This window comes from Pelmatolapia mariae, linkage group LG23 (genome assembly GCF_036321145.2).
Source record: "Pelmatolapia mariae isolate MD_Pm_ZW linkage group LG23, Pm_UMD_F_2, whole genome shotgun sequence".
Lineage (NCBI taxonomy): Eukaryota > Metazoa > Chordata > Actinopteri > Cichliformes > Cichlidae > Pelmatolapia > Pelmatolapia mariae.
The window spans coordinates 22,925,357-22,953,274 of NC_086246.1; the positions used below are offsets into that span (position 1 = coordinate 22,925,357).

Sequence of the window (27,918 nt, forward strand, 5' to 3'; positions counted from 1 at the left end):
TGATCAAGGTCACTTCATTAAAGCCTGTTCAGATATTCTGTGACAAACCTTGAGTTTAAAAGCATAAAAGACATTATTTCAAGATTATATTTGCACAAACCCAAAAGATTTTTTATTAAAAATGAAGGCTTTACCAACAGCATTGTTTACACACAATTCAGGTTTAGTGCATTCACTGTGATTGCAGTGTAGTTTCTCGTGGACATGTGTTGATACTTTGGGATCGCTGTGGGTGCAAGATGCCTTTGTATTTCTGTAGGATTGTTTTAATTAGACCTGGATTTCACCCCTATATTTAACTCTAATTAAGGTCACCTGATGTGCAGGGAAGAAATGTGAGGAAAACAAACCATAGCAGCAATTTTGTGTCGAGCAAAAAAATAAATGAATAAAGTCAATGCTATTGTGTTTCTATCTATGTGATTTACATTTCAAAGAGAACGAGTAACAGAGTTCCCATCTAGCCATCTTTATGAGTGGGTAATCTCTTAAATGGTAACAGTACATTGGTGTCTGTCATGCTGGGTTTTTTTTTTTTAAATAAAAAGATGGGATGCTGTGTAAAATTAAAACACAAAATTTGCAAATCTCAAAGCACAAATTTTATTCACGACAGAACAAAGAAAACATACATTTTCAAAACATACATGTTGGCAGCGACACATCTTAAAACAGTTGGGACAGGACCACGTTTGCCACTGTGCAGCATCCTCTCTTCCTTTAACAACAGTCTGTAATTGTGGTGGAGCTGAAGGAGAGCAGCTGCTGGACTGTTGGGAGGTAATTGGTGTCCCATTCACATCTTTTTCCATTCAAGATGCTCCAAATGATTTCAGTTGGTGAAATGTCAAGACTGATGGCCAGTTCAGCACCAGGACTCTTCGACTGTGAAGCATCGTCTTGCTCAAACATGCAAGACCTGTAAAAGAGCTTTGTTGCTCTAAAACCTGTATATACCTTTCAGCACTGATGGAGCCTTTCCAGAAGCGCTGACAACAAGCCGGATAATCCCCCTCCTCGTCAGTCCAGAGGACACGACATCCATCTTTTCCAAAATGACCTCCAACATTTGATATCTGTGCCCACAGTTTCCCACTTTGCTTCAGTCCATTTTAAATGAGCTTTGGCTCGATCACGATCGTGTTCACAGATGGCTTCTTTGCATGATGGAGATTTCACCTGCATTTGTGGACGGCATACTTCCTGAGCTCATGCAATCTTTGAATCATGCCTGTTAATGATGAAGTGCCACCTGAAGACCCGAAGTTCACAGGCATTTTATATTATTTCCCCATCCTTGTCCCTTGCGCAAAGAGATTTCGCCATATACCCTGAATCATTTGATATTAAAACTGTAGACGAGGAGAGTTTTCATAATTTCACATTCAGGAACATTATTCTGAAACTGTTCAACAACTTATAGATGCCTTTTTGCAGATTGAACCTCTGCCTCTCCAAGATGCTCTTTTTAATACCCAATCACGTTACTGACCTGTTGCCAATGAAACAGTTAGTCGTAAAATCTTCCAGATGTTACCGTTTATTATCACTTTTTCAGCCCTTTGTTGCCCCCGCCCTGCCGTCAAATTCCCCTTTATACAATTTTTAATTAAATTGTTAAAAACGAGTTTAAACATTTGATACATGTTCTATTAAGAATAAATAAAGGTTTACAAGATTTGCAGATTATTCAGTTTTTTTGTTTGTTTGTTTTTTTACATCCCAACTTTTTTTTTTTCTTTTTTTTAAGATTTAGGGTTGCATTTCAAAAAAAAGAAAGAAAGAAAAAACAAAGAAGAAGCTCAGGCCATTTGCATTACATTTTCATGGATTCAGTCAAAAAGGCTGGAGATTTCCCAGACAAGCACACACGATTTAATGATGACAGGAAACATTTTTGGGACCTGACTCGAGCGCATTTTTATTTAACGTTCATAACTGTTAAAAACATGTATAAAATTGGTCCTGTTTCAGAAACAAGGCACGCATAGTCATGTCAATGTTCAGTGTTCATGTCATTATTAGCATTATCATTTATCAGCATCATCATCAGCATGTTCCATCTCAGTATTTGTCTAAGAGTAGTATCAAGCATTCCCTAATATAAAAACACGTTCCAATTTTTTATTTTTTTTTCCACAGAGGTTAAAATTTTATTCCGAGCAGCAAGACAATATTCATGCAAAGACGGGAGTGGAGGAGAAGATGCGAGCTGACTGGACTGACAGTTCTTTAGTAGTAGGTCTCCCGTTCCACCCAGCCTGGATACAAAAGGGAGGACAAAAAACTCACTTGATTTAGAGGAAAACTCATTGGACACATTTCATTATACACTTTATTTTAAAGCATGGAAAGAGGCAGGAGGATGGCAGACGACTAAGGAGATGCTAATTTTTCCATTTTAGCCACTAGCCTCAGGGAGCAAAGAAAGAAGGAGAAGGGAAAGAAGAGAGGAATGGGTAGTAGAGAAAGTAGTCCACACACACACACACACACACACACACACACACACACACACACACACACACACACACACACACACACACACACACACACAGAATAAAAAGGATAATAAAGGCATGGATTCTGGACTCACCTCCTGGGCTGCGTCTGAGGATCAGCTTACGGATTTCATCATAGATAAAGATAAGCAGGGAATAGGGGAAGGCGCAGAACCACCAGTTGGGCCTGGAAACGCACACAAACACAAAAGAAGATGAGAAACTGATCCAGAGCCCCAGGTCTGGATGAACGACATGTGGTAGGTAAACCAGATTAGAGTCTGTAAAGTACTTATTGGTGGTTTCTGGGGGAGGGCTTTACTTACTTAAGAGGATACATTCTGAGGGCAACATCCATGCCTGGGCAGTAGGAGAGGAAGGCAGCCAGAGCGGTCTCCTCAAACAGTCCAAAGATCAGGATCTTGTTCCTGAAAGAGCAATAGAAATAAATCAGACTGAGTATTTCTAGTTTTATATGGTTTTATTGTCTTTGTGCCGGGATGCTGCGGTGGATACGCACATTAAGTATGACCAGAGCTCCACAAGTTCTTAATATGGTTATGTCAGGCTCACAGACTTCAATTGTGACCATAGAACTGGTTTTGACTTTGTTTGTGGTGGCCAATCACAAGGAAGTTAACTGAAAAGTAAGGACTGCCTTTAAGACTGCTTGTTTTAGACAGTGGCTGACCTGAGACGCACCTTCGTCCAGTCTATAATAATAATAAAAAATAATAATAATAAAAAAAAGGACTTTTGAACTGTGAAATGGGCAAAGCTACTCCAGTCAAGTCCATGAATAACAATGTGGCACTTGAAATGATGAGAATAGTTTCCCTTTAAACAACTGACACTGATCTGAGCGACCGATGCAAACCACAGCCCGAGTGCTTTTTAAATTAAGTATATCCTTCTTAGAGCCCAGAATATATGCAGAGGTTAGCTGGAGTTCTTCCCAGAGAAAGAGCACTGCTACTGCAATGTGGATAAATAAGCATGACATTAAAGGTGGCAGCTGTTTCAGGACCATTTCAGAATGAAATATCCACAGCTAAGTTCAAGCAGAGGCGACGGAGGACAGTGATGCGCCTCCGCGTTCAGAAACGGAGGGCGTTTTACTCACTTCATGCCCTGCTGGAAGACGGAGTTCCTCCTGGTCTTGCAGATGATCAGATCGGCCCACTGCACGATGACGATGCTGACGAAGAAGGCCGTGTGGCAGGTGAACTCCACGATCTTCCTCTGCTCGTAAGTCTGATGGAGAACACATCGTTTGCATCAGCTGATGATGGAACAAACTGTTACTTGAGGTCTTCCTTACAAATGTTACTCACCCACTGCTGTCCATAGCTGTCCTCCAGGTCATTGATGTACTTGTTATCCCAGGAAACTCTGATCCCCACCAGGGTGGCCGGCAGGAAGCCGTTTTCAGCCAAGATCACAAAGTAGGTGAAGAAGCCTGCCAGAGCCTGGATCATACCTGCAAGAGGGGATGATCATTAGATCAGACACTTCATAACATTCTGATGTTTTAATACTAAAATGATGAATACATGCAGTTAATTAGTGTGAAATTAAACTGGAATCAATCATTTATTGATTAAACAGATCACCTTTGTGCTCTTTCGGAAAAAACGAGACGAATGAGAACGTCGCCGTCTGAGTCGGTGAATATGATTATCCAGTCCTTTGGGTAATTTTCCGGATCAAACCATTTGTCAATGGGTGAGTAATTAAGTAAATAAATCTGATTAACCAGTCTTTGAGGCATTAACGACTTAGAATAAAAATTACAAGTCGACTAAATTTCATTTTAAAATCATTATCCATAAGATGAATAATCCATAAAAAGATGCTGTGATACTTTAGATGTCTGGCAAGATGCACTGATCATCATCAGATATTCAAAGCCTCCTTAATGCAAACCCCCCAAAACAGTTATATAATTTTTTTAAAACAGTAAGGAGAGTGAGAAAAAAATGTGTCGTTTTGAGGAATTCGTTTGAGTCTGTAACGCTCTTATAAGGAAGTTCAAAATGGTCAGAGGGGTCAGGTTTATTTCTGGCTTCATTACCGAAGAGGGAAACATCAAAAGCCTGAGGCAGTGCTCTGTCATCACTCAAACATACAACACGCGTACACTTCAACTCTCTATCACTACAGGACTATTTATGGTGCATGCCTCTCTTCTTGTTATCTTGGACCACCCAGACACTGAGCTGCCCTCTTAGAAAGAAAAAAAAAAAAAAAAAAACATCTAGCAGAGATCCATGTCTAGAAAATGTCATTTCAGTGGGCAATTTCCAGAATTCGCATTCAAGTCGAGGTCATCTGTTTACCGATTTGTCCATAGGCTATGCTGATGAGCCTCTCGTTCACCAGCTTGTCTGTTTTGGGGTTTCTGGGCTGTCTCTTCATGATGTCGCTCTCAGCCGCTTCATAAGCCAGGGAGATGGCAGGGACCTGAGAGGCAGCACGCAGCACCAATCAACAAAACAAAAACACAAAGCACCAAAAAACATAAAAGTTCAAGTTCCTCGTTTTTCAAATAACTTAAAAATCATACAACTGAGCGATGAATCCCTAACCGGCAGCAGAAAAGAAATAAAACACTACCATGTCAGTTCCCAGATCAATACAGAGGATGGTGACGGTTCCCAGGGGCAGAGGGATGTTGGCGATGATGAAGAGGAGGAAGGGAGTGATCTCGGGGATGTTGCTGGTCAGAGTGTAGGCGATGGACTTCTTCAAGTTGTCAAAGATCAGACGGCCTGATGAGACCAAAGCAAATTTGTTGTATTCATAGTTTAAATGCTCCTACTACTTACACACAAGTAAGCTAGTGTCAATTTGTACAATCTGTTACCCTCTTCCACTCCAGTGACAATGGAGGCAAAGTTATCGTCCAGCAGGATCATGTCGGCAGCCTGCTTGGAGACGTCGGATCCAGCGATGCCCATGGCGACACCAATGTCCGCTTTTTTCAGAGCTGGAGAGTCGTTCACGCCATCACCCGTCACGGCCACAATGGCTCCCTGCACACAAGGCAGTGCCAAAGTCAAATTAAACAGAACAGAAGGGGAAAGGCGACGTTCTTTCTTCCGAATGACGTTACATCGTGTGACACAATCTCCTGCCTTGTGAAAGAAAAGCCTCAAAAGGTTTCAGGGAAACTCCCATTTTTGTATTTGACAGCGTTGACAGCTGTGATAAAAGTGACTAAGAGACAAATGTGGAATCAGTGGAGGAAGAGTCCTATTCAGCGCTACAGTGTTACGTGTGACAAGGCTTTGGAAGTATTCAGTGGCTGTGTTGGATGCCAACAGAAGCAAAAAAAAAAAAACAAACAAACAAAAAACAAAAGCCTGTGGGATTTCCTTCATTAAAAAAATAAATTAAAAAAAGGTGAGCGCTTCAATTATTTGTCACATTAGCTCCACACAGTGTTATTATTAGGCCTCCCACTCGAGCTAATGAACAGCGCACCAAGCATATTTTTGAGATTTATTAAACGGTGACAAAGAAAGAAGCCGACAGTTCAATTATTTATAGCCGAACGTGCATCAGTAAACTACCAGATCTATATTTCACTGCACCTGATGTGGCAAATACCGGCTGTTAAAGCGCGGAGATGAGAGACGTGTTTGAAACGTTACAGTCATAACAGTCTGCTAAACGCCGCCCTGCAAATAGCCGTGAAGAGTCTGTGACGCCGAGTTGTTTACCGAAACCCTTGATCAGACATTATAAACAGGAATTATTTTAATAAATATCTCCATAGTCAGAGTTCACGTACAACTTTGAGAGTTTTCCCCCCGCTTACTGATGCGCTCATAGATATTCATGCACACGGTTGAGCTCACAGCTTGACAGATGTTGGCGCTCGATTATTCAGCCAACTTGATAAATCAGACCAAAGCAACAATCATAACCGACCACTGGGAGAAATTCAGAGATGCATTTACATGACAAAGCAAAGGCAGGTGCTGTGTTTGCCAAACTAAAAAACACGAGCACAAACGCTGCAGGTGTTTGTGCGAGCAGGACGGTCCGCTCCATAGCACAGGCGAAAGCACTGGCCACATTTTCACATTTGTTTTGCTATACCTGTCTCTGGCAGCCCTCCACAATGATCAGCTTCTGTTGCGGCGAGGTTCTGGCAAAGACGATCTCCGTGTGGTACTTCAAGATGTCGTCGAGCTGCTCTGGGGTCAGATCCTTCAGGTCACCACCGTGAACGACGCAGGCCTTGGCATCTCTGTGGGGAAAAACGACATTCAGGCACTCTTTCATACTTAATGTTCTGAGGGTGGAAATTATAATGGATAATGGCCGAAACACCCGATGAATCCAAGGTCCACTACTGACGATGTGTCCCAAATCTTAATATGATAACCTAGATTAGATCTCTAATCCCCCCCAAAAATGGCAGATTAGCTTGGGTAAAAGACCGAAAGTTGAGGCACACAACGATGTGTGCTGCTGGTAAAGTTTCTGGACTGCCTTTCCTCATAACAGCCATCCCTCAAGATTCTCGCCATTTAAAGCAATGCATTGTCAGGGACTACAACATCTAGTCCTTTTGCTGAATGTAACAGCCACATTTAAAAAGAAAAAGGGACCAAGAATGTGGCCATGAGGTAACCCCACAGAAAGTTGGTACCTTGGATTGACTTCGTTGATCGGGATGTTCAAACGTGCAGCAATGTCTTCAACAGTCTCGTTGCCCTCAGAGATGATACCCACACCTTTAGCGATGGCCTTAGCTGTGATTGGATGATCACCTGTTACCATAATCACCTAGAACGAGGGAAGTTTGTGCTGATAAGTCCAATAAGTCAACACTCTCATTTATGAAGTCTAAATGTCTGTTTTGAATGTGATCTCCGCTTGCATACCTTGATTCCAGCGCTCCTGCATTTACCCACGGCATCGGGCACAGCAGCACGAGGAGGGTCAATCATGGACATGAGGCCGATGAAGCACAGGTTCTCAGTAGGGAAGTTCACCTCGTCAGTATCAAAAGCAAAGTCCTCTGGGAACTGCTCATCAGGCAGGTGATAATGGCAGAAACCTAGATTGGACACGAGGTGGTCATTTAGGTTTCAACTCAGTATTATGAATTCAGAAATTTAAACCCCCAGCAGCCACAGAGCCTCACCCAGCACTCTCTCTCCCAGACCTCCCAGCTCGAGGTACGCATTCTGGAAAGAGTCTTTCATCTCGTCATCCAGAGGCTGCTCTTTGCCCTGCATCATGATGGTGGAGCAGCGGTCCAGAATTCTCTCTGGAGCTCCTTTCATGACCAGCAGGTGCTTGGACTCTCCTTCGCTGGAATTCTTGTGGATGGAAAGCTATGAGCACAGAACAAAAAAAAAAACAGGAACAAATTTTTAAAAAACTGTTGTTTTTTTGCACAGTTATGAACCCAACTTGCGTTTAAGATAATCTTATATTGTAGATTTCATGTAAATAACAATAAATTTGACATTTCATAATGCACCGCATACTTTTGCCATACCTGGTACTTGTTAGTGGAGTTGAAAGGGATCTCAGCAATTTTGGGGGTTTTCTCTCTCATTTCTTGGACTGAACCACAGCAGAGCTCAATGCACTTCAGCAGAGCCGACTCAGAGGCATCACCAGCCACATCTCTCTGGATGATGAAGATAAAATGGGGAAAACAATCTTAAGTAGATTATCCAACTATTCAACTGGGTTGCCAAATTACTGGACGGAGAGTTTAGAAAATTGTTCTCTGTTAAATTTACTTTGGAATAGGGCATAGCACAAGAAACAAAATGCCCGTTATAATTTTTCTTCCCATTATAATAATAGGCCTTGATGAAAACCAACCCCATGTTTACCCTTGCCTCATTCTTGTAACAGTGACAGACAGGAAAATAATGAGCAGTGAAAGAACATGACTGATAATTATACAAGTGATACCAGCCAGATGCTTGCAGCTGATTCACACACACAGATACATGTGCACACTCAAGACACCCACACAGTAATGGGTTATGGACTCGCGGGGGAAAAGTCTTGGAGCCAAGAGACCTACGTGCAGCTGCGTGCGTGTATGTGTGTGTGTGTTGTTGTGTGTTTTTGGGGAGGTGGGGTACACAGTAATTATGTAGTTACATGTGTGTGTGCGTGTGTATGCGTTTATGTGAGCCACTGCAGTGGGAGTGATGTGAAGGAAAACAAGCCGGTCTGTCTAAGAGGAAAACATCTTAGCAGGGGTAAAAATAAATAAAAGCACAATAACAGAATTGGACCCCTGTTAGAAGGTTCAAAATCATTCATAAACAGAATAATGTAGAGCTGGACAAGATATGTTTTTTAAGACCGATAACTTGGTGAATTTTGTTTTTTTCAATTTTGCCACACACGGAACAAACAGATCTTCTCCAACTTTTGTTAGGTTTACTTATATTGATGATAACGACAATGCAGTTCCATAATAATCTAGTTTTATTGTTACAACAAGTCAAGGATTACTTGTTCACGCTCTGTCCGGCTCTCCTCGGATCAGTTGGCAGATATGCCAACGGGGAAGTTGCAAAGTCCCTTCTGGTAGACAAATGTCACCATATCAATACTGATTACACCATTAAAGGCCGTTTCTCCCTTCTATTCTTAGAATTTTGATTTATTTGCCATTATAAACAGCAAATATCAGCCATCGACATACTGCCAATATATCAGTTGGGTTTTAATTGCCATTGTGAGCACTGGGATAAAAGCATGATTATGACTGTCATGCTTTTGTAGCTATTGCCCAAATGGGCTACCAGCTGTGTCTCATATCAGTTGGGCTCTACAAAAATAAAGGTTGTTTACCAGAGTTTAATCTGCAACCCCTCCCACAACTGATGAATGCTGTGAAGTGTCATGTGGGCCTGTTTTTAAAAGGGGGCTTTTATCATAGGCTTTACAGGATTCTTTGGTCAGTAGCACGCCACAGAAATTATCAGTGGATCTCCCAGCGAAGTCAGCCCACTGGAAACGCCAACACAAAGTACTGAAGCTTTGACACTCTTGATAAATATGTCCTAAACTGCTTTATCATGAAACATACACAAAAGCTGCAGCATCATTACATTTCCTTTCATAGAACCGAGCCGGTCTCTTGTCCTTTGTTAGAATATTTAGAGAGGCGTTCACGCAACCGCACAGGTGTTACATGAAGTGAATGAAGTGAACAACATTAGAGGATAAAAACCAAACAATAGGGCAGAGGAACACTTGTGTTTTTCAAATCATTTGAAAAAGGGCATATTCAAATTTAGATAATGAGTCAGCAGTACTGGAGTTTTAAATCCTGCCCACATAATGAGCACACAAACTAAAAGCCTACAACAACAGAAAAACATTTCTTGCTGTTGAACAAAGGATTTAAGAGCACACAAGCTTCTGTTTTTAGCTCTTAAAGCTAATCATTTCCTAAAATACATAAACACATACACAATTCATGCAGGGGAAAAAAAAATCCAGAGAATGATTCAATTTGATTTCAATTATCCAAATAAACAGAAGGACAGGTGAAAGGCCTACCTTTAGAATGGGAACGTTGCTCTGCTCGGCCAGGAAGACGGCGCGGTTGCAGAGTCCGGCGATTCTAGCCAGAGAGGCCCAGGTGGCAGAGCTCCTGTCAAAAGAGGTACCGCTCTGGTTCTCAGTGGTGTCGGCCTCATGGATCTGGTTGTCAAACCACATGTGGGCCACAGTCATTCTGTTCTGGGTCAGGGTGCCGGTCTTGTCGGAGCAGATGGTGGAGGTGGAGCCCAGTGTCTCGACAGCTTCCAAGTTCTTTACCAGGCAGTTCTTCTTGGCCATACGCTTAGCAGTCAGAGTCAGACACACCTACAGAGGAGAATGCTTGGGTCAGCCAACTGTTTGAGAACCATTGGATCTTTAAGACACATGAAACATCTGGACTCACAGTGACAGTAGCGAGGAGACCTTCTGGCACGTTGGCGACAATGATGCCAATGAGGAAGATGACGGCCTCGAGCCAGGTGTATCCAAGGATGAGGGAGAGGATGAAAAAGGACACGCCGAGGAAGACTGCCACACCAGTGATGATGTGGATGAAGTGCTCAATCTCGATTGAGATTGGGGTGCGTCCGACTTCAAGTCCCGAGGCTAGCGTGGCGATACGACCCATGACGGTACGATCTCCGGTGCTGATCACGATACCACGGGCAGTTCCTGTCGCAGGGATAAGATCATTAAATAAAAATCAATAAAACATTAGCTTCATTGTTCATTCTGTGTCATTATACCTTCAACACAGTTGGTCGAGAAGAAAGCGATGTTCCTCGTCTCCAGTGGGTTCTCGTTGGAGAAATCAGGAGTACGAGTCTGGGGCTCTGATTCACCAGTCAGAGACGAATTGTCCACCTGAGTGGAAACAACACAACAAACATATGGTAACATCTGCCTTTAGTTAAAATAAAATCACTGAAAGGTTCCTAGTGGCTCATGAAGAAGCTCTGCCTTAACTGAAGCATTTCTCTTGGGTCTTGACTTCAGGTTTGGGACCCAAAACGGGTCAGCGATTTGCTTTTTTGTTTTCCATAACAAAATAAGTGCCTGTTAATTAATGAGGCACAAGTCAAGTAACTAAAATAGTGACTTCAAAGGAAGAGTCAGAGAGGGTAATTTGGTTCTTCATGCTCTACTTCACAATCACATGACAGCCTGATAATGAAGTGTTAAAAATACGAACAAAGAGTGCATGACATTGTTTGAAATCCACAATAAAAACAGAATTAATTGGTCACAGTGAGCCTGGATTTTATGAAAGGAAGCACTATTTTTAGAGAGACATTTCAGGAGCTTCGAATCACTAACAAGCACTGAACTGAAGGATTAAAAGGTTTCCCCTGGATGATACTGATGAGAAATTGTTTGCGGGCTTAAAAACTAAAAAAATTAAAAATGAAATAGAGGCAGATATAAATAACTTATTTTGGAGCGCCCACCTTGCAGCCGTGGGCGGAGATGATTCTCAGGTCAGCAGGGATCCTGTCACCACCTTTCACCTCCACTAAATCTCCAACCACCACATCCTCAGCGTTGATGCTCTTCTTCTCACCGTCACGAACAACCAGGGCTTGCTATGAGAGAAGAGAAATGAGAGAAACAGATGCTGATGTGAGACAAATAGAGTCGGGGGGAACGTCCGAGTCCATTTCAGCTGATTTCATAAAGCACTGTGTGATTTAACAGGCATGAGACTGAGACGTCCCTCTCTGCTGCTCAAAAATAATAAACAATAATAATCACTGTGACAACACTGCTTTCAGTGTAATGTAATCCATCAGCAGGGGTCTCATTAGAATAGCAAGGAAAAAAAGGCTCAAATGTAATAGGCACCTGTGGGACCAGGTTCTTGAAGGAGTCCATGATCTTGGAGCTCTTGGCTTCTTGGTAGTAGGAGAAGCAACCAGTGATGATGACGACAGCAGAAAGCACAACACCCAGGTATAACTGAATGGCAAAAACAGCGAGTTCAGACTTTTCCCCAGCAGTTCCTTTCTTATCCAACTTAGCTTCCTTTATTCTGTTAAGCTTCTGAAGGTAAAACCTATTAGGAATAAGTGTCTAGCATTGCCTGCTTTATGATGTTAAACTGGCTGAATCATTTTCCACACAGTTAAGGACTGTAGCTTACATTATCGTTAGCAGGTTCCTCCTCCATTGCAGCCTGGATACTATAGGCCAGGAAACAGAGGATGGCACCAGTCCACAGAAGCATGGAGAAACCACCAAACATCTGAAGGAAAAACGAGAACAGGACTTGCCTTTTAACTCACGAACTTTATGAAACTCGTGTCACAATTTAACGTCGACGTCGAACCCCCCCGACAATCTCCAAACAAGGAAGATTTTGAAGTTACCTGTTTGCAGAATTTGACCCACTCTGGGGTGGTTGGAGGAGGAGTGAGGGCGTTGGGTCCATCACGGGCCAGGATCTCAGCAGCCTTCTCACTGGTCAACCCCTGACATGAGAAAATACCGAAACAGGATGTTATAAAAATGCGCCAAGCTGACATGCAAGAGAGCTTGGACAACGATGTCTGCCTTTAAAGGTCTTCATCACCATTTCCCAACCAGGGACAAATACACACACTGCCAGATATTTAAGCCCGGGGGGGACGGTAGGTGCTACTAGTTGCCTGGAAACACATCATCAACAGGGAAAAAAAAAACCCCCACAAAAACAACAACGGGGCCATCTACTTCATCAGCAGGTAGGAGGAAGATGAAGAAGTGAAGATGAGAGGAGAGAAAGATGAGGCAAATGGGATCATATGAAATCAGGGCAGAGGGGCGTCTGTGGCTAATAAATTATTCACAGCTGCTTTAGACGCATGCATGCGCACGCATAGCTCGGAGACCCCAGTTAGAGGCACTGATTAACTATTCTCCTTGATCCCTCCTGTATGACCAGGAGCACATTTGCATGAGGAGACGGGGGCCGTTTGGAGCGTGCGACTGAGATCGCAGTGGCTGAGACTGGGGGAGTGTCTTTAAGACAGGAGTGTGCATTATAGTTCATGCATTAAAGCCAGTGTATGAATTATACAATGCAGTCGTCTTGCCACTGGGCTAATACCAAGAAAGTTACGTGCATTTCCTTTTACACAGTGGCATGTGAGGTTCTGCACTGCAGGGTCTGTCACAATAAAAACAAGAGCTTTTCAACTTACAGTTATGACAAGGTGGGAACATACCTGAACTCTGCTTCCTCCAAATGATCGACAGCAAAGATTTTAAACTTGATTCAACTCTCTGTGCCTCCTCTCTTTGTCTCAGTTCAATTTCCATTTCTACTCCTCTTTGTCCCACTGTTTCTCAATTAAAGGTTTTAGCTTAATGCAGTCAACTTAAAAGTGAGGTCTAGGAAGCAGAGGGCTGCAAAATATTTTCTCTAAAAATCATAATATTCTGTTCTAAAGAGTCCTCTTTATAGATGGGGGTCATTTATACCAGTAAAACTAGCATATTGCGACCATCACTCCCTCCCACGTTATTTTTGGACCTGCATAATCTCTGATATGCCTCATCAATCTGTCATGAACAGCAAACCATCCCTGCTACTGCATAGCTTGGCTAATCCAGCTAGCCAGCTGGCGAACACAGGCAAATATTTTAGCCAGTCCACAGCATCAAGTGACACAGCTAAAAACTGGTGTTAGGATTATGACTGGGGGGAGGGCTCTCTCCCCTGGAAGTGTTCCCTGGGCCCCCAGAAGTCTCTTGAACCCTCCTGGCTGAAACACACCAGCAGAGCCTGAAGATGAAGTAGCAGCCTCGACAACACTTCGTCACGCGAGCACAGATCGCTCCCCTCTTTAAACAAAGTCTCGTGTTTAATTCATCTGAGCACCATTAATGATTCATGTGCCGAATGTCAGCTGTCAGACCGAAGAGAAAAAAAAAAAAAAAAAGCAGCCAGTTTGCAGCTGGTATTGCAGCTTGTTTTATCTAATCTCCGTGATAGATGGAGACACTTTGATGGAAATACTCTCCCCCCAAAAAAATTACATTACGATGCCAGAGTCTGGAGACGAGGACAGCGGCTGGCAAAAGTTAGACTGTTTAAGGTTTTTAAAGCAGACAGAGAGCCAGAGGGCAGCACATTTTCAGCTTTCACTCACATTGGTGAGGTCCGTTCCATATTTGCGGTTGAGCTCGTCCAGGGTTAGCTTGTGATCATCCTGCAGGGACACAGAGACAAAGTGGCATCAGACCAGAGTTCATGTAATCCAAGTGTGTGTGGGCTCAATGTGCTGAAAACCAGTGATATTTACCTACATTTTACAACGACTTCCTCATATAAGACGAATAAATGAATGGAAAGATAATGAGCCAACAGAAGACAGAGAGAGGAGATGGTGAAGGAGAAGAGGTGAAAAATGAGAAAGGAAAAGATAAATGTAAAGTAAGTAGGAGGATGAGCTGAAGGAAGGCAGCAGGCAAAACAGGAGCATGAAATGAGGACGCAAGAAAGGGAAAAGAGGAAGGAGTTAGGCAGGAAAAAAAAACTGGAGAAAAACAACAATTAGGCAGTGGCAGGATGAAAAATTATGTTTTTTTAAAGGACACTATTCAGAATTTAATGAGAAATTAACATGTGATTGGTAAAATAAGGTATGATAGATCAACAAATGAAACTTTTTACTTTGACAGCTTTGTAAATATATTGACATCAAACACCAATTTGATGCTCTTTAGTACTGGCTGCATTTTGGTATTCCTTGTGGAGAGGTATATATGAAGGAAGTAGCGGTGAACACAATGGAGAGGACACAGTGTTCAAATGAAAGGCGGGGAACTGGACAATCACAGGAAAAGGTCCTGAGGTGAACAAACGTAGCAAAAAAACCCAAAAGTGACCACTGACACACTCACCATGTCCACTTCCTTCTTTAATTCATCCATATCCTTTTCTTTCTTCTTACCCTTGCCCTTCTTCTTGCCGCCCTGCTCCGAGGTCGCAGCGAGCTCATACTGCTCTCGTCCTTCCTGGAAACACAAGGCAGATGGGGGTTAAAAACAACAACAACAACAACAACAACAAAAAAAACAACAACAGAAAATGAGATACTGTTTATTTACAGAAATAACTTTAGATTATCTCAAGAAGCTTTGTGAATGATACCAATAATGCATAAATTGGCAGTCAAAAGGTACAAAGTATAGTGTTAATAATGAGACACCACTGAAACGGTTTTGCATTAATGATGAAAAAACCTTAAGCTTATTGTTCTCTCGAGTCACAGGACTTTGGGTTCAGATGTCCCAAACTTGGCAGACGAAGAAAAAGCAGAAATTATAATATTCTATAAAAGTAAATTGACTGGTAGTTATATAGTACTTTTCTACTGCAAGCTAACTGAGTGCTTTCTTACTACAAGTCATATTCACCCAGTCTCACATACACATTCATACAAGTCTTTTTGTCTATACCTAAATGCTTTCAACCTAACAGTCACACTGAGATGGATGCATCGGGGGTTCAGTATCTGGCCCAAGAATACTTTGACATCCACACTGGAAGAGCAAGGGATCTAAAACTTATAACACTATTTCTCCCAAAGCAATTTACATTTTTCCAGTATTTTTTTTTTCTCTTTTTACACATTACATTACATAATTTTTTTTTATGTGAGTGCATCTGCCTTTTTGCTGCTCATACCGAGGCTGCTAGCTTGCGGCTGGCTCAGAATTCTGGATAGATAGAGGTGGTTTTCCTATGTTAGCTTCTTTAAAATGTGCATGTTCAGCTGGGTGAGGGTGATTAAGTGCCACCCCGCACAACCACTCACATTTAAGAACTCGCCAACGACCGCGGTCACTTTGCTAACAATGTATGCAAACTGCTGCTTTGCTAAATGACCTATGTATGAAAGATTCGTCAACCAAAAATTTTGATGATGATGACTAATAATGATTTTCCTCATAAAGCCCTTGTCAACGTTTGTTATGGATGAATTTCTTTATTGGTTTCCTAATGAGATCTGATATTAAATCAAGACATTAAACCAATCGTTCAGTTCCAGAGTATAAACACAAAAGACATTAAAAAAAAAACAACAACAACAAAAAAAAAACCCCAAACAGATTTCAAAGTGTCCAAAAACCTTACTGTCATGACCTTCATATCGTCGTTTTCTGATGTGCCACCACTGGATAACATGCCAGCACAGATAAAAAGAAACCGATACATGTGAGGCAGTTAATTCTGAGGGATTGGACAATTCAGAATTCATTCTGGGTTTATATCCACATGCCTATAATACAACTTCTACCATGTAGTTATAAAGCCATATAAGATCAAATCTTCGAGCCTAACAGTGAGTAGGGTTCCCTCCTGTGATGCCAATCCAGCTTTGATCCTTTGGGGCAAGGACATAAAACCTCTGGGAGTATCCTGTGGTTTCTAACACTGAGACTTTGACCCCGGGTTCTTTGGGTCATCTGGGTCATGTGGGCTTGCGGTATGCGCATTCTAGAGAGGCCAGAGGAATGCTTGGGTCACTCTATTTGGTAAATGTAGTCCTTTAATAGCAGTTTTTGCTGCATGGCATGGTGCATTTCCTTGCTGGGGGAAGACTGTTGCCATTGGTAACTGCCATGGCCCTTACAGTGGGGTGCCTTTTCTGCATTGGTATTTGGGTGGATGGTTTGATCAAAGTGACATCCACATGACATTCAGAACCCAAGTTTTGTTTTTTAGCACAACATAGCAACAACATGATGGATGTTATTCATTTCACCTGTCAGTGGTTTAAATGTTGGGGCCAGTGAATATTAATCACTGCATGACACTTTAAGTGGGGGTGCGTGCCACTGATTTCAATGAACTGCAACCACTTGATGGCACACATATGCTAAATAATAATATGTTACAACTTGAAGGTGAAACCTCATGTTCCAAACCTTTTCTGTGCAGAAACAGACAGAATCATGCATAAGTAACACGATGACTACTGCCGAGGTGCATCTGATGTCTCATGACTCAAAATGCCGGAAGACATTTTGTCATACTGCGTCTCTTTAAGCCTCCATGTGGGTCAGTGCACTTAAAACCAGATACAAAAATAACAAACATGTCCTTGTCTAAACCTCAGAAAACTTTGACCTAAATTGGTGAGACAAACTGCCACAAACTTCAGCTGACAGTCCAAGAAAGAATCGTCACCTCTTAACTTGTCACATACATGTGGACACCATCTGTCACTGCAAACAGCTCTTCTTTTTTTTTTTTTTTTTTTTCAGTAAACTTCTAAAAGCCTCTTCTTTTTAAACAACAATAATCCATCTGTAAAATTGTGTTTCAGCAACTGACAATTTTGAAAATTTAAGTCAATTAAGCTTTCAAAGGATCAGTCGAGCCCTAGAGGCACATCTTTATCTGCCAGCATCAATAGTCTCACTTCGGGGAGGAGCAAGCGTTTTTGCGCTTGCCGGTCAGTTGCGAGATAAGACTTTCTCTGTGGTGAGCCAGATTACGGTGCTGGGTGAAACCAGTTTCACTTGTTGAAAACACCCACGTTTGCAGTAAAAGGTGTCACTGTTGCATGCAAACGCATGCACACACACAGCACTTTATTCACTCGCCAGTTTTCTAAACGCAACGTGAACAGTTATGCACCCCAGCCAAACACCAGAGTGGAACAATAAACCACACTAGTCATTTACTGGTAGTCACACTTATATATATATATATCACCCTATTTTGTTGATTTGAAACTCCAACTGGGACACAAATTCTCTTGCTGTAGGCAAGTAAACAGAATATCTCCAAATTTGGATCTTGCAGTGTCCACATAGAATTACTCATAGTAGTGAAAGCAGGTTTAAATATTATCAAGTAAGGAAACGCTTCTGATTTTACATTTCACGACAGAGCAACAGACGGCTGCACAAAGACTGCGCAAAGACCGTCTTCTAAATGGCCAAGCTAGAGAGACGGTGAGACAGAGTGGGGAAATGGAAGAAAGGAAGTCACAGGAAACAGCTAGGGGTAGAAGTAGCGTTATTTTTAAAGCTCAAAATGCACAGCTCTGAAGCAGCACTTATGAACTCCTTTCTACAACAGTGAGAAACATCGCAAGGCAACTCCATGTGCTGCTGAACACCTTTATCCTGTCCAGGGTTTTAAATGAGTTGAATAATGAGCCTACAGTTTATTGACACCATAACCAGATGGCCAACATAACCACTCCTTATATATGAGGACATGAAAATTCTGCTTTCAGACTGCCAAACTCCCAGTGGTTATTATGATACTCCTAAAAGACTAAAGTTATAGCCTCTATAGAAAGACTTGGTATGAAACAATCTGGCAATAATAGGAAATTATACAATTTTACTTTCATTTAGATTTGCAGGGTTTCTGAATCAATGCAACTGATGTGCTTTTTAAAGCTTTTTACCACCGATCAGTTATTATTTAGTCACATTTACAATGTTGAACTCTCAAAGGAAGATAACCGAAATTCTCAAATTGATATTTTATTCCAACTGTCCAATTTAACAGATCAGCCAAAAGCTGATATCCACTTAAGCCCAAAATGAAATATTTCAACAATTATTTTGTACATGGCCACTTGACTAAGTGCAGACATTAAAATTCCTGTTCTTCTTCGAGGGCCACCATGAGACTGAACGCTTCAGCTGCCTTTAGCCTTAATGTGGCACATTAGCAGGATACATAAAGACTGACTGTGATTAGGAATACTGATAACCATATATATATATATATATATATATATATATATATATATATATATATATATATATATATATATATGTTTGTAAAATGCAGGCATTTATGAATCCTCACTAGTTTAAAAATGATTGTTTTATTGCGGATTGATCTCAGTCAACCAACCAACTCTGATCAAGTCAGCTGGTTGTTATTTGTTCCAATTCAAATACAGGGGAGTTCCACCTGGTAGTCAGCCTATGCAACAGCAACACTTATACCATGTTCTAGTGTCTTTTTCCCATTACTTAATTCATTTATTGGTTGTTATCAATGACACTACCAATATACGGGCAAATACCCAATAGTTCAGCTCATATATCACAGATATATCAAGCAGGCTGTAATTGTCTCATAGTAACGGGATGTAGGTTTTTATATATTCAAGTAAGATAATGTTGACATAACCTGGACAATTGGATAGCTCTGGTTTTAGTAGCTATTGCCCAAATGGGCCACTAGCTGTGTGTTTTAACAGGTTAAACACATGTTTGATTCTCAGGGTTTGTGCTATGAGGGAGAGAAAGCTAAGCTAGTGTGTGCTTCAGGTATGTAACAGAAGACAGCAACTCTAGAAGCAGACATCGATCAGTGGTTAAGTCCCATCAATAATTCAGCGCTGTACAAGGTACAGCACTTTAAAGGTGTTAGCATGTTAGCAGAGAAGGAGGCTGTCCAACACCAAGTGACTACCAATTTGCATCACTCTTTAGGTGGTGATATTTTGGACCCAGAATGACTATAAATGGACATCCTGACAACAGTCCCAGTCATGGAAACATGCTAACTAATATTGTTTTTCTACCACATTAGCCCTTAAAGTTTCCCAGAGAGCCACCAGAGCACTGTGTGATCCCAAGCACATGTTGTTATTGTTGCTTGAGCCCCCTGGCCAGCTAAGCTGGGAAAACATCGAGCCTGGTTCTCGCTCTTAGCCTCTGGAGCCTCAGGGGGCCCTCAGGGGCCATCTGGCTTTAGTGAGAACACTCATGAAGAGAGGACCAGAGCCCAAAGTTGGACACACATTTGTTTCCAACAGAGATGACACCAATTTGATAAGTCTGTAAAGTCCATGTCCTCCATGTATAAAAGTTCACATCCTGAACAATGTGTTATTGATAAAAATTCATTCATCTCTGGCATTTTGGATATGAAGAATACCAGGCTTGTGTATACTATCCCTTCTAATCAATCAATGAAAAATCATGCATTTATCTTTGATAGCTTGTGATTATGATTTGATCATTTATCACCCAGGACTGGATGCACTCCTCAGCTGAATAGCCTCAGGAATATATCACCTAACTGACGCACGTCAAATATATCATTAGACTTTGTGCAAACATTAATCGTCCTCAGAAAAAGAAGTTGAACTGCAACCATTTTAATTTTGACTGTCCAGCTTAAATAATTAAATATCTGTTAGCTTAAATAATTACAGTTTTTGGTTCTTTAATTACTGAATAGTAGTAGTTACATTAATTATCCTATTTAGGGTCAGACTGATACAGGATTTTTAAGACGAATACTCATGTTCAGTGATTGAAAAATCATATATTAGCTGATATTTTCAGGCACACAAACCAGTTTTTTCATACATTTGTTAGGTGTAGCTACTAATTAGGCTTTAGGATAATGACAATTTTATATGCCTATTTGTATTGTTGACACTTGGTTGTGTTTGTCTGTAGACACTGATACTGACATAGTGGCAAATACCCAGTATTAGTCAACTGTAATGGTTGGGCTATAGTCCTAATAGGAAAGATAAAAGTTTACAATTGAAGTATCCAGAAATGACATTAATAAGTCATTAGTATTTTATGTCACAGCAACAGTGTATTTATGAATATGAATGATACATAAAAGAGCCCACAACAATGCAGAGAAACCCCAACTTGGACTGGTGATCTGTGAGATTTTAAACACCTGCTATTTCAAGTCTTTCACTTCAAGTAAATGATCAGAGTCTGAGAAGATGCCAGAATAGAAACACTAACCTGCTACAGAGCACAAAGTCCCTGACGGCAGACTCAAAAAAGAAAGCAGCTGACAAGCAACAGTCAAGCCGGAGCTGCTGCACCGCTCCCCTAAGTCTGCTCTTGACATTTCTTTTAAAAGACCGAGTAGATTGAAAAGTAAAGTTCCCTGTGTCTCGCACCTCAGTCAGTTGATTTGTCATTGTGCGCCTCAGCCAAAACACTTTTTTCCCCTCCCAGCCTTGAATTGGAACCTAAGTTTATTTTTAATCAAGTGACACTCAGATTATTTGTAATCACACAGCATTTCATTCAACTCCTTGCTACTGATAGCATTCAGCCTCTAACTCTAAAGGCATTTGCCTTGACTATAAAGACAAAACAGTGTTAACGATCCCTCTGTAGCTCACTGCCAACACGTGGCCTTAAAGTCAGCCACAGTTGTGTGCCATTTCTTTGTTCGGTCTTTGATGCATTACTGTCGAAGCACCTGCCTCTGTGTGGGGAAAGCCCCATTTCATCAGTTGCATCAGTTTTAAACCCAGTGAACTTGCTCTGGTCCTGCCAGATAAGGGTGACACATAACTAAATCCCATCCGGGATTTTACCCACCCTCCCCCAGTCTTACTTGCACTGTACAGAAATGACTGCATCCCCCGTGACGACGCTGCACCTGTCACTTTACTAACTGCTACTGAGACATCATAAATTAACACGCAGAGGTGCTGCACCTGCACTTACTCCACAGTCACATGTTGACAGCTCATCTTCCTGGTCTCAGAAGAGGCAACAGAGAGTCAGGTGACTCTGAAGCTTTCGCGGCCTTTTTCGCTCGCAAGACGACAAATCAAAGCACAGAGTCAGAGAGATCAACTAGATTAAGGATATCGCACAAGACATCGCTGTCTGCATATTTCCTGATGCTGATTTAGCTCGAAGCACAGCTGCAAACAAATACTACTACTTTGAGGATTCTGGGGTCCAGTGCACTTAGACTGAGAGGCTTCTCATAACCTTGAAGAGCAGCATTCAAGGTCAGTGAACTCCTTACAGCAGCAAGGTGGTTAAGATCAGAAAGAAAATGCAAAGATGAAAGTGGGGAAGGAGGTGGTATGAAGAGAATACACCGACAGATGATGAGCAAGGGAAAAAAATGAGAGGGAAGGATCTGCTCTGAAAAAGCAAACGTCATAATAAACTGGTATGAATTCTCCCTGAACAATGGCCTTTTGTACTACCCTCACAAAATCTGCATCAAACACACAAACAGCAGCCTCACAGAATCGTTTTATGTGCTTGGTAAGACCACAGGCATGTGGGCCATGTTATCTGTTATGATGCTGACCAGTGCTCATTGTTTTTTTCTTGCAGCCTTTTTTTGGGAGATTTTTGGGAATATCAAAACAGGCTGGACACCACGCTCTCTTTTGTTTGTCTACAAAAAGGCTACACAGTCCAGGAACTGTCAAAGATTTCACAACATTACAGACCGATATCAGTGACACTGAGTTCAGCTCAGCTTTTATTATATTAATTATATTAACCGGTAAGAAGAAGGCTTGAGATTGAAAAAGAAGCATGACAAAATTGGGGAAAACAGTGAAGGTTTGCATCTCTGAGCAGAAGCAACTTCGCTGACCCCACTCCCAGCCTCCTGGCTTTTGCTCCTCGCATGGGAGAACAACATCCTAGAGGCTCAAGTGGACATCAGAAGAAAGCAGTCGAGCAGCCACATATTTTAAAGTGTTCGTTTTACAGGCAGAATTCCTGTGAGCGAGTCCACCCTGGTGCCAGGGTCTCTTGCCAGATACAAAAGCTGCTCATTCAACTGTGCCCCCACAAACACACACATAAACACACACAGACTGTCCTGGGACTTTGCCCGGTTGCCACCAGCGACTATTGCCACACCTCTGGAGATATGTGAATGGACAAAGTCACGTGTCACAGCCCCTCCTCCTCCCCCTTTCTTCCCATGCCCCCTCCTCCTCCTCCTTTATCCTTTCATTTCCTCCAACTACCCCTTTTTCTGTTTAAACACTGAAAAGAAAGTGTGTTAATTTACATGTGGGGGAGGGGGGGGGGGGGTCGTGTTTAAAACTCCCTCCACGTCCCTGTGACTCTCAGCTTTTCTTTTTTTCCCCCATAAAAAAAAGAACAAAAGTGAGTGAATGAATGAATGTCCGGCTTTGCTGGAAACTCAACGTTTCCTCAAGAATTCAAACTGCAATCTTATGTCATAATCGCACGAGCCAACAGCTCAGTGATTCAGCCTGCAGATCCTGGATCTGGATTTTAACATGGCGTGGAAAATTCCCATATTTCCTCATGCAGGAAAGGAGCACAAAAGACAGCCACCCGTGTGTTCTCTGCAGGTTTTTGGTTTTTATGTCCATGTTCCACATTTACTCAGCTACAGGCTCGCAGGGAAAGTTCAAAGAGCTGCCACGGAAAACAAATCACACGGCTTCAAGCTTCTTAGCAAAACAGAGGGGAAGGCTCAGGGAGGGATGGCATGTGGAAGAATTGGAGGGAGGGAATTAAAAATAAAAACAAGGAAAGCCAGAAAGAATGGCAAAGCAGGAAAGAAAGAGAGGAGCTAAAGACGGCAAACAGATTGATGGAACGTAGGAAATACAACGCGTAAAGATTGACTGAGCGTAGGAAAAAGAAGCAGGGAGAAGGGGGTACGCGGTGTTCGGAAACAGACAAGGGGTACTGTGTGACAAAAGTCCCAGTTAATACACAGTGACTGCCAAGCGGAAAGAATGTTAAATCCCCAGTAAAGAGGGGGAGCGGGACAAGAGCGGAAGGAAAACAGGTACAAACAGAGAACAAGGGGGAAACGAACTGTAAGGAATGGATGTGAAGGTGTAGATTAAAAGTGGGCGGGGACTAGCATGCCAAGTCAGCTTATGGTGGGAAGATGAGGTAGAAAACTCTTTGATCTGAGTGATGGGAGTGCCATCCAGAAACAGCAATATTACCCTCCTTTCACTGTTCATAGCATGTACACTTCAATATTTCAACTACACTCGCATAGTCATATTTTCCATGCAAAACTGCAAGCTCAAGATCAGAAAATCCTCAGCTGTGTCCTTAACCAGTACTTTCACAGAGCCAATCTGCCTGTCCATAGATTTCAGATGAGACAAATTCAAGGAAAAACTTAACATCGGGTGTTTCAGTAAGGTACCGCAGCTACACGTTCCTCTACACCTGCTTTGGTCATCCTTTGTATTGATTTGCCAAGTTTCTAGAACTCCATTAGGGTCCTCATTTGGCATTCCTAAGGATGGTGGTGGAACTCCCCAACATGTCCGTCCTAAAATTTTCTAATAGGACTGACTGCACCCTCTTCAAATAGTTATCATTAGTGACTGTATTGCCTCCTTTCTACTAGCACCTACTCACCTACTACCTACTCACTTGACTGTACTCAGTTTTTAGGATTTCCCATTAGGTGGTAGTGCCTGGTCTACTGGGCTGGGGTCAACAGACTTCATGCCACTGATTGGCTAGGTAGTGCTGTCATCTTCACAAAAATCTAACCCCTCCCTCAAACATGGAAATGAGGGAAATGGATGCACACAAACCAAGACCCTAGTCCAAAGACTAGGTGCAGACATTTACCATCAGCTTAGCAGCAGGTATACAGTCGCCTCTGTTTTCCATTGCTGTGTTGTATTTATGTCACATGCAAATGTTGTCACAGGATCTTTGGGCCACATTGCTATAAGGACCCCACCCACAGTGAGTGGTAATTGAAAGGGAAAAAGGCTGAAACTGAGCCAAGTCAAATCCAGTACAGTCGAGTTGGTGCTAGTGGAAAAGAGGCATGTGTGTCCTACAAAGAGGGCATTATCATCCTGAAGAAGCTTACTCCCATCAGAATGAAAATGACCAGCGGTCACATTGTGACAATATGACGTAAGCTCTGGTTGAAAGGTCAAAACTCAACCCTCATAAACCCAAGTCAAATGTTGCCACTTTTAGCACTAAAGAAAAGAAAACCCCAGAAGGGTGGGAGCCAAAACACTGAGGCTTTCCAACGCAAAGTCTAGAAACTGATGGGAGATGTCACAGAGGCTATGGCAGCTATGGACATTTCAACCAGTTAGAAAGACCCTTGTCGCATTTGAGTGATGCACTTTCAGCTTGCTGGAAGGCTGATGTTGAATCCCCAAAAAACGGAGTTCAGGAGGCAGAGAGCCACCTGCCAACACAAAACCAGTGGACCCAAACCATGCCAGCTCAAAGCCACTGGATCCCCCTACCACACAGGTCAAAATATTCCTCTTCAATGTGTCATCCATCCAAGTATGATTAAGACAACTGGGTAGTTTAACTCCCTATGAGTGCAGAACGCATGCTGCACGAAAACAAACAAATTCAACCTGACAACCCAATATTCATGCAACTGTGACCATTTCACCCTACCCCACCCATTTACCAGAACAGGATAATTTCACTGGTGAAAGGAAACTGCTATAGCTAAAGCGTTTGAATTGGTTGTAAAAACGGATGACTTTGAGGACCTGAAACTTCTTAATAATTCAGCCAACTGAGGAGAAAAAGATCTTAAAGGTTGAGTTAGGTAAGATTATGAAATATTTAGTCTGCTTCGCCCCCATTGCTCCCCTGAAAGCGTTGACAGCTGCCTCTGCGTTCAGATCCCCTACTCCGCAGTACTCGCCTAGTTAAAGTGCAAGAAGCTGCAGTTTGAACAGGTGAGGTAACCTCCCATCAGCTTCTGCACTGCGAATTTAAGCAAAAGGAAAAACAAGTGTGTGTGTGTGGGGAGGGGGAGGGGGGCATAAATAAATATAGATAAGCTTCAGCTACCTGCTCCTCTTTCCTAAAGAGTTTTTAATCCATGAATGGATCATTCAGATTAAGAGAGTGGACTGCACAGAAATGTCCGCACCTCCTCCATCATGTCTGGAAGTTGTTCGGCAGTGGCAAAGCGGCAACTGGTGCCTCTTGGCTCCCCCCCTTATGTGCCCCCACCTCCCTCTTTTCAAGCAATCAATCCACCCTCTAGCTAGCTCACTTTGCTTTTGTCTTTTTATTGCACTGTGCTGCTGATGTGGTGAGGAAAACATTTTAAAAAAGGGCAAAAGAGTAATGTCATCCTCATATTATGAGGGGAGCGAGTGGGAGGCACACTTCCCCCCCAAAAAATGATCTTCCCATACCTGTGCTCACTCTCTGCCCCACTTCTTCTCCACTGCAACTTAACCCCCCCCCCAGGAAGGCTCTATGGTGGCCATCATCTCTTCCAAGTCTAGCTATTTGTCCATGCCAGCACTGAATGTATTTGAGAAGAGGAGAGAAGAGAAGAGGAAAGGGAGGGGATGGGGGGCAGGAAAGGAGGGGAGACACTGTGGGGGAAGTGGAGGCTCGAATGGGGGCAGGGCATGGCTTTCATCACATATGGGAAGGAGAAAAAAGAAGCGGTGGCCAAGAAGCTGAGAGAGAGTGAGGAGAAAAAAAAGATTTTCAGAGTGATAAATGAACTCTGCGGAGACAGAAGGAGGAAAAAAAATGAAAGAGGAACAGACTGAATGAGGCGTTCTGCTTCACATCTCCCGCCAGATCTCTCTCAGCCCATCTTCTCTCTCCCCTTCATCCCACCTCTCCATCCCTTGCAGGCTGAATCTGTAATGAGTGCTTCCCCTGCGCAGAATGGCAGGGTGTGGCGACTGCTGACATTACATGCAACTGACTTCAGTTTCATCCCCTACAATTCAAGCCGGGGAGGACGGGAACGATATCAGCCATACCAAGAAGCAACAGAAGAACAATAACAGACTGAATCTTTCCATGTAAAAAAGCCTGACACTAATATATGATGAAAAAAAGACAAGGAGGCGTGGGAATTTTAAATCAATTTTAAAACATCACAAACAGGGCTTAAACTGTCCTCTTTTCTTTTTTCTCTTAACAATGCCTGCAAGCAGCTTATAGCAATTTTAATCTATCAGTGATGGATTGCTGCCACCATGGTGCACAATTACCCTTTCTTCCATTATATTCCTGCAGTTAAAGTCACAATAGCGAACCCGCATGACACAAAACTACCCAGCAAGCAGTCGAAGAAATTCTCCCTAAAAGGAGGTACGGCTGACTTCAGATAAGTTTAAGATAGCTGCTCACAGTTGCAGGCAGAGAAAAATGGGTCGGGCTGCTAACATATCCCTCCCACTGCCAGGCTGTTATTCCCAGAATAAAAACGCCTGATGCCGAAATAAAATAAATAAATAAATAAATAAATACAAGTAGCGAGAAAGAAAAGCCACAGTTCTTCCCTAAAGGCATACATTTCCGTGCTATGTGCTGCTCACGAAGAGCTTTCCCACTCGAGTTGAAGCTTAAAGTGACTCTGAAGTCAGTAAAGTAAGCACACCGTTACTTTCTCGAGCGGGTTTATTTCCACAGCTGCACAGTCGCAGCTGGAAAACTGGAAAACTTTTGACAGCTCAGGCGGTTCAGAACATCTCGTTACGTAACGGGACGCCGCTCAAAAGCATCTCTGTGAGCGATGGAAACTTACTTCACAGCGGTCTTTATCCTTGACGGGCTCAAGTCAATGACAAAATACATAAATAACAGAAGGAGAAGAACAAGAAAAGGGGGGAGTCTCTACTCTCTGAGGGTTCGAAACACGGAAGTACCCCTCAAGAGGCGTTTGAGGAGAAGGCATTTTGAAGCGTTTTGAGCAAATCGTAACACATGGTGTAGCATCAGCGTCGACTTAAAGCGAACCACTTGTTTGAATGGCGAACTTTCAAATATCTCCTTTTGCCTACCGCTTATTCTCAGCGGGAGCGAATAAGAGCATTTGTGGAGTCGAACAAAGAGGTAAAATAAACATTTTTTTATACTCACTCCTCGTCCCATGGTTGCCAAAATGCGGGGTTAATTCTTCCCAGTTCAAGTAAAAAAAAGAGAGCAACGAAACTCCACCTTAAATTTATATACAGTTAAAAAAAACAAACTAAACAAAAAACAAAGATAAAAAAAATAAAACTCCTGGATGTGCCTGTTATTATATATATATATTTTTATTTTTTTTATTTATTTTTGTAGTCAGCACGTGTCACTCCTCCGCAGCACACATCCGAGCTCGCGAGCCGTCGCGGCA

The 27,918-nt window shown here is 42.3% G+C and overlaps 1 protein-coding gene across 1 annotated transcript; it reads right to left on the reverse strand.

Annotated features, from left to right (window-relative positions):
• Positions 1-589: 589 nt before the first annotated feature.
• LOC134619980 (sodium/potassium-transporting ATPase subunit alpha-1) lies at positions 590-27,889 on the reverse strand. Its single transcript, XM_063465812.1, has 23 exons — positions 27,663-27,889; positions 14,931-15,044; positions 14,177-14,236; positions 12,413-12,514; positions 12,187-12,288; positions 11,889-12,002; positions 11,495-11,629; positions 10,793-10,910; positions 10,450-10,718; positions 10,062-10,370; positions 8,023-8,157; positions 7,663-7,855; positions 7,400-7,575; positions 7,165-7,301; positions 6,609-6,759; positions 5,368-5,536; positions 5,118-5,272; positions 4,841-4,964; positions 3,836-3,981; positions 3,625-3,755; positions 2,828-2,929; positions 2,597-2,688; positions 590-2,261 (listed from the first exon to the last, which is right to left on the reverse strand). Exons 1-23 carry the CDS (start codon positions 27,672-27,674, stop codon positions 2,233-2,235), a joined length of 3,075 nt encoding a protein of 1,024 aa, XP_063321882.1. The 5' UTR covers positions 27,675-27,889; the 3' UTR covers positions 590-2,232.
• Between the last annotated feature and the right edge of the window lie 29 nt (positions 27,890-27,918).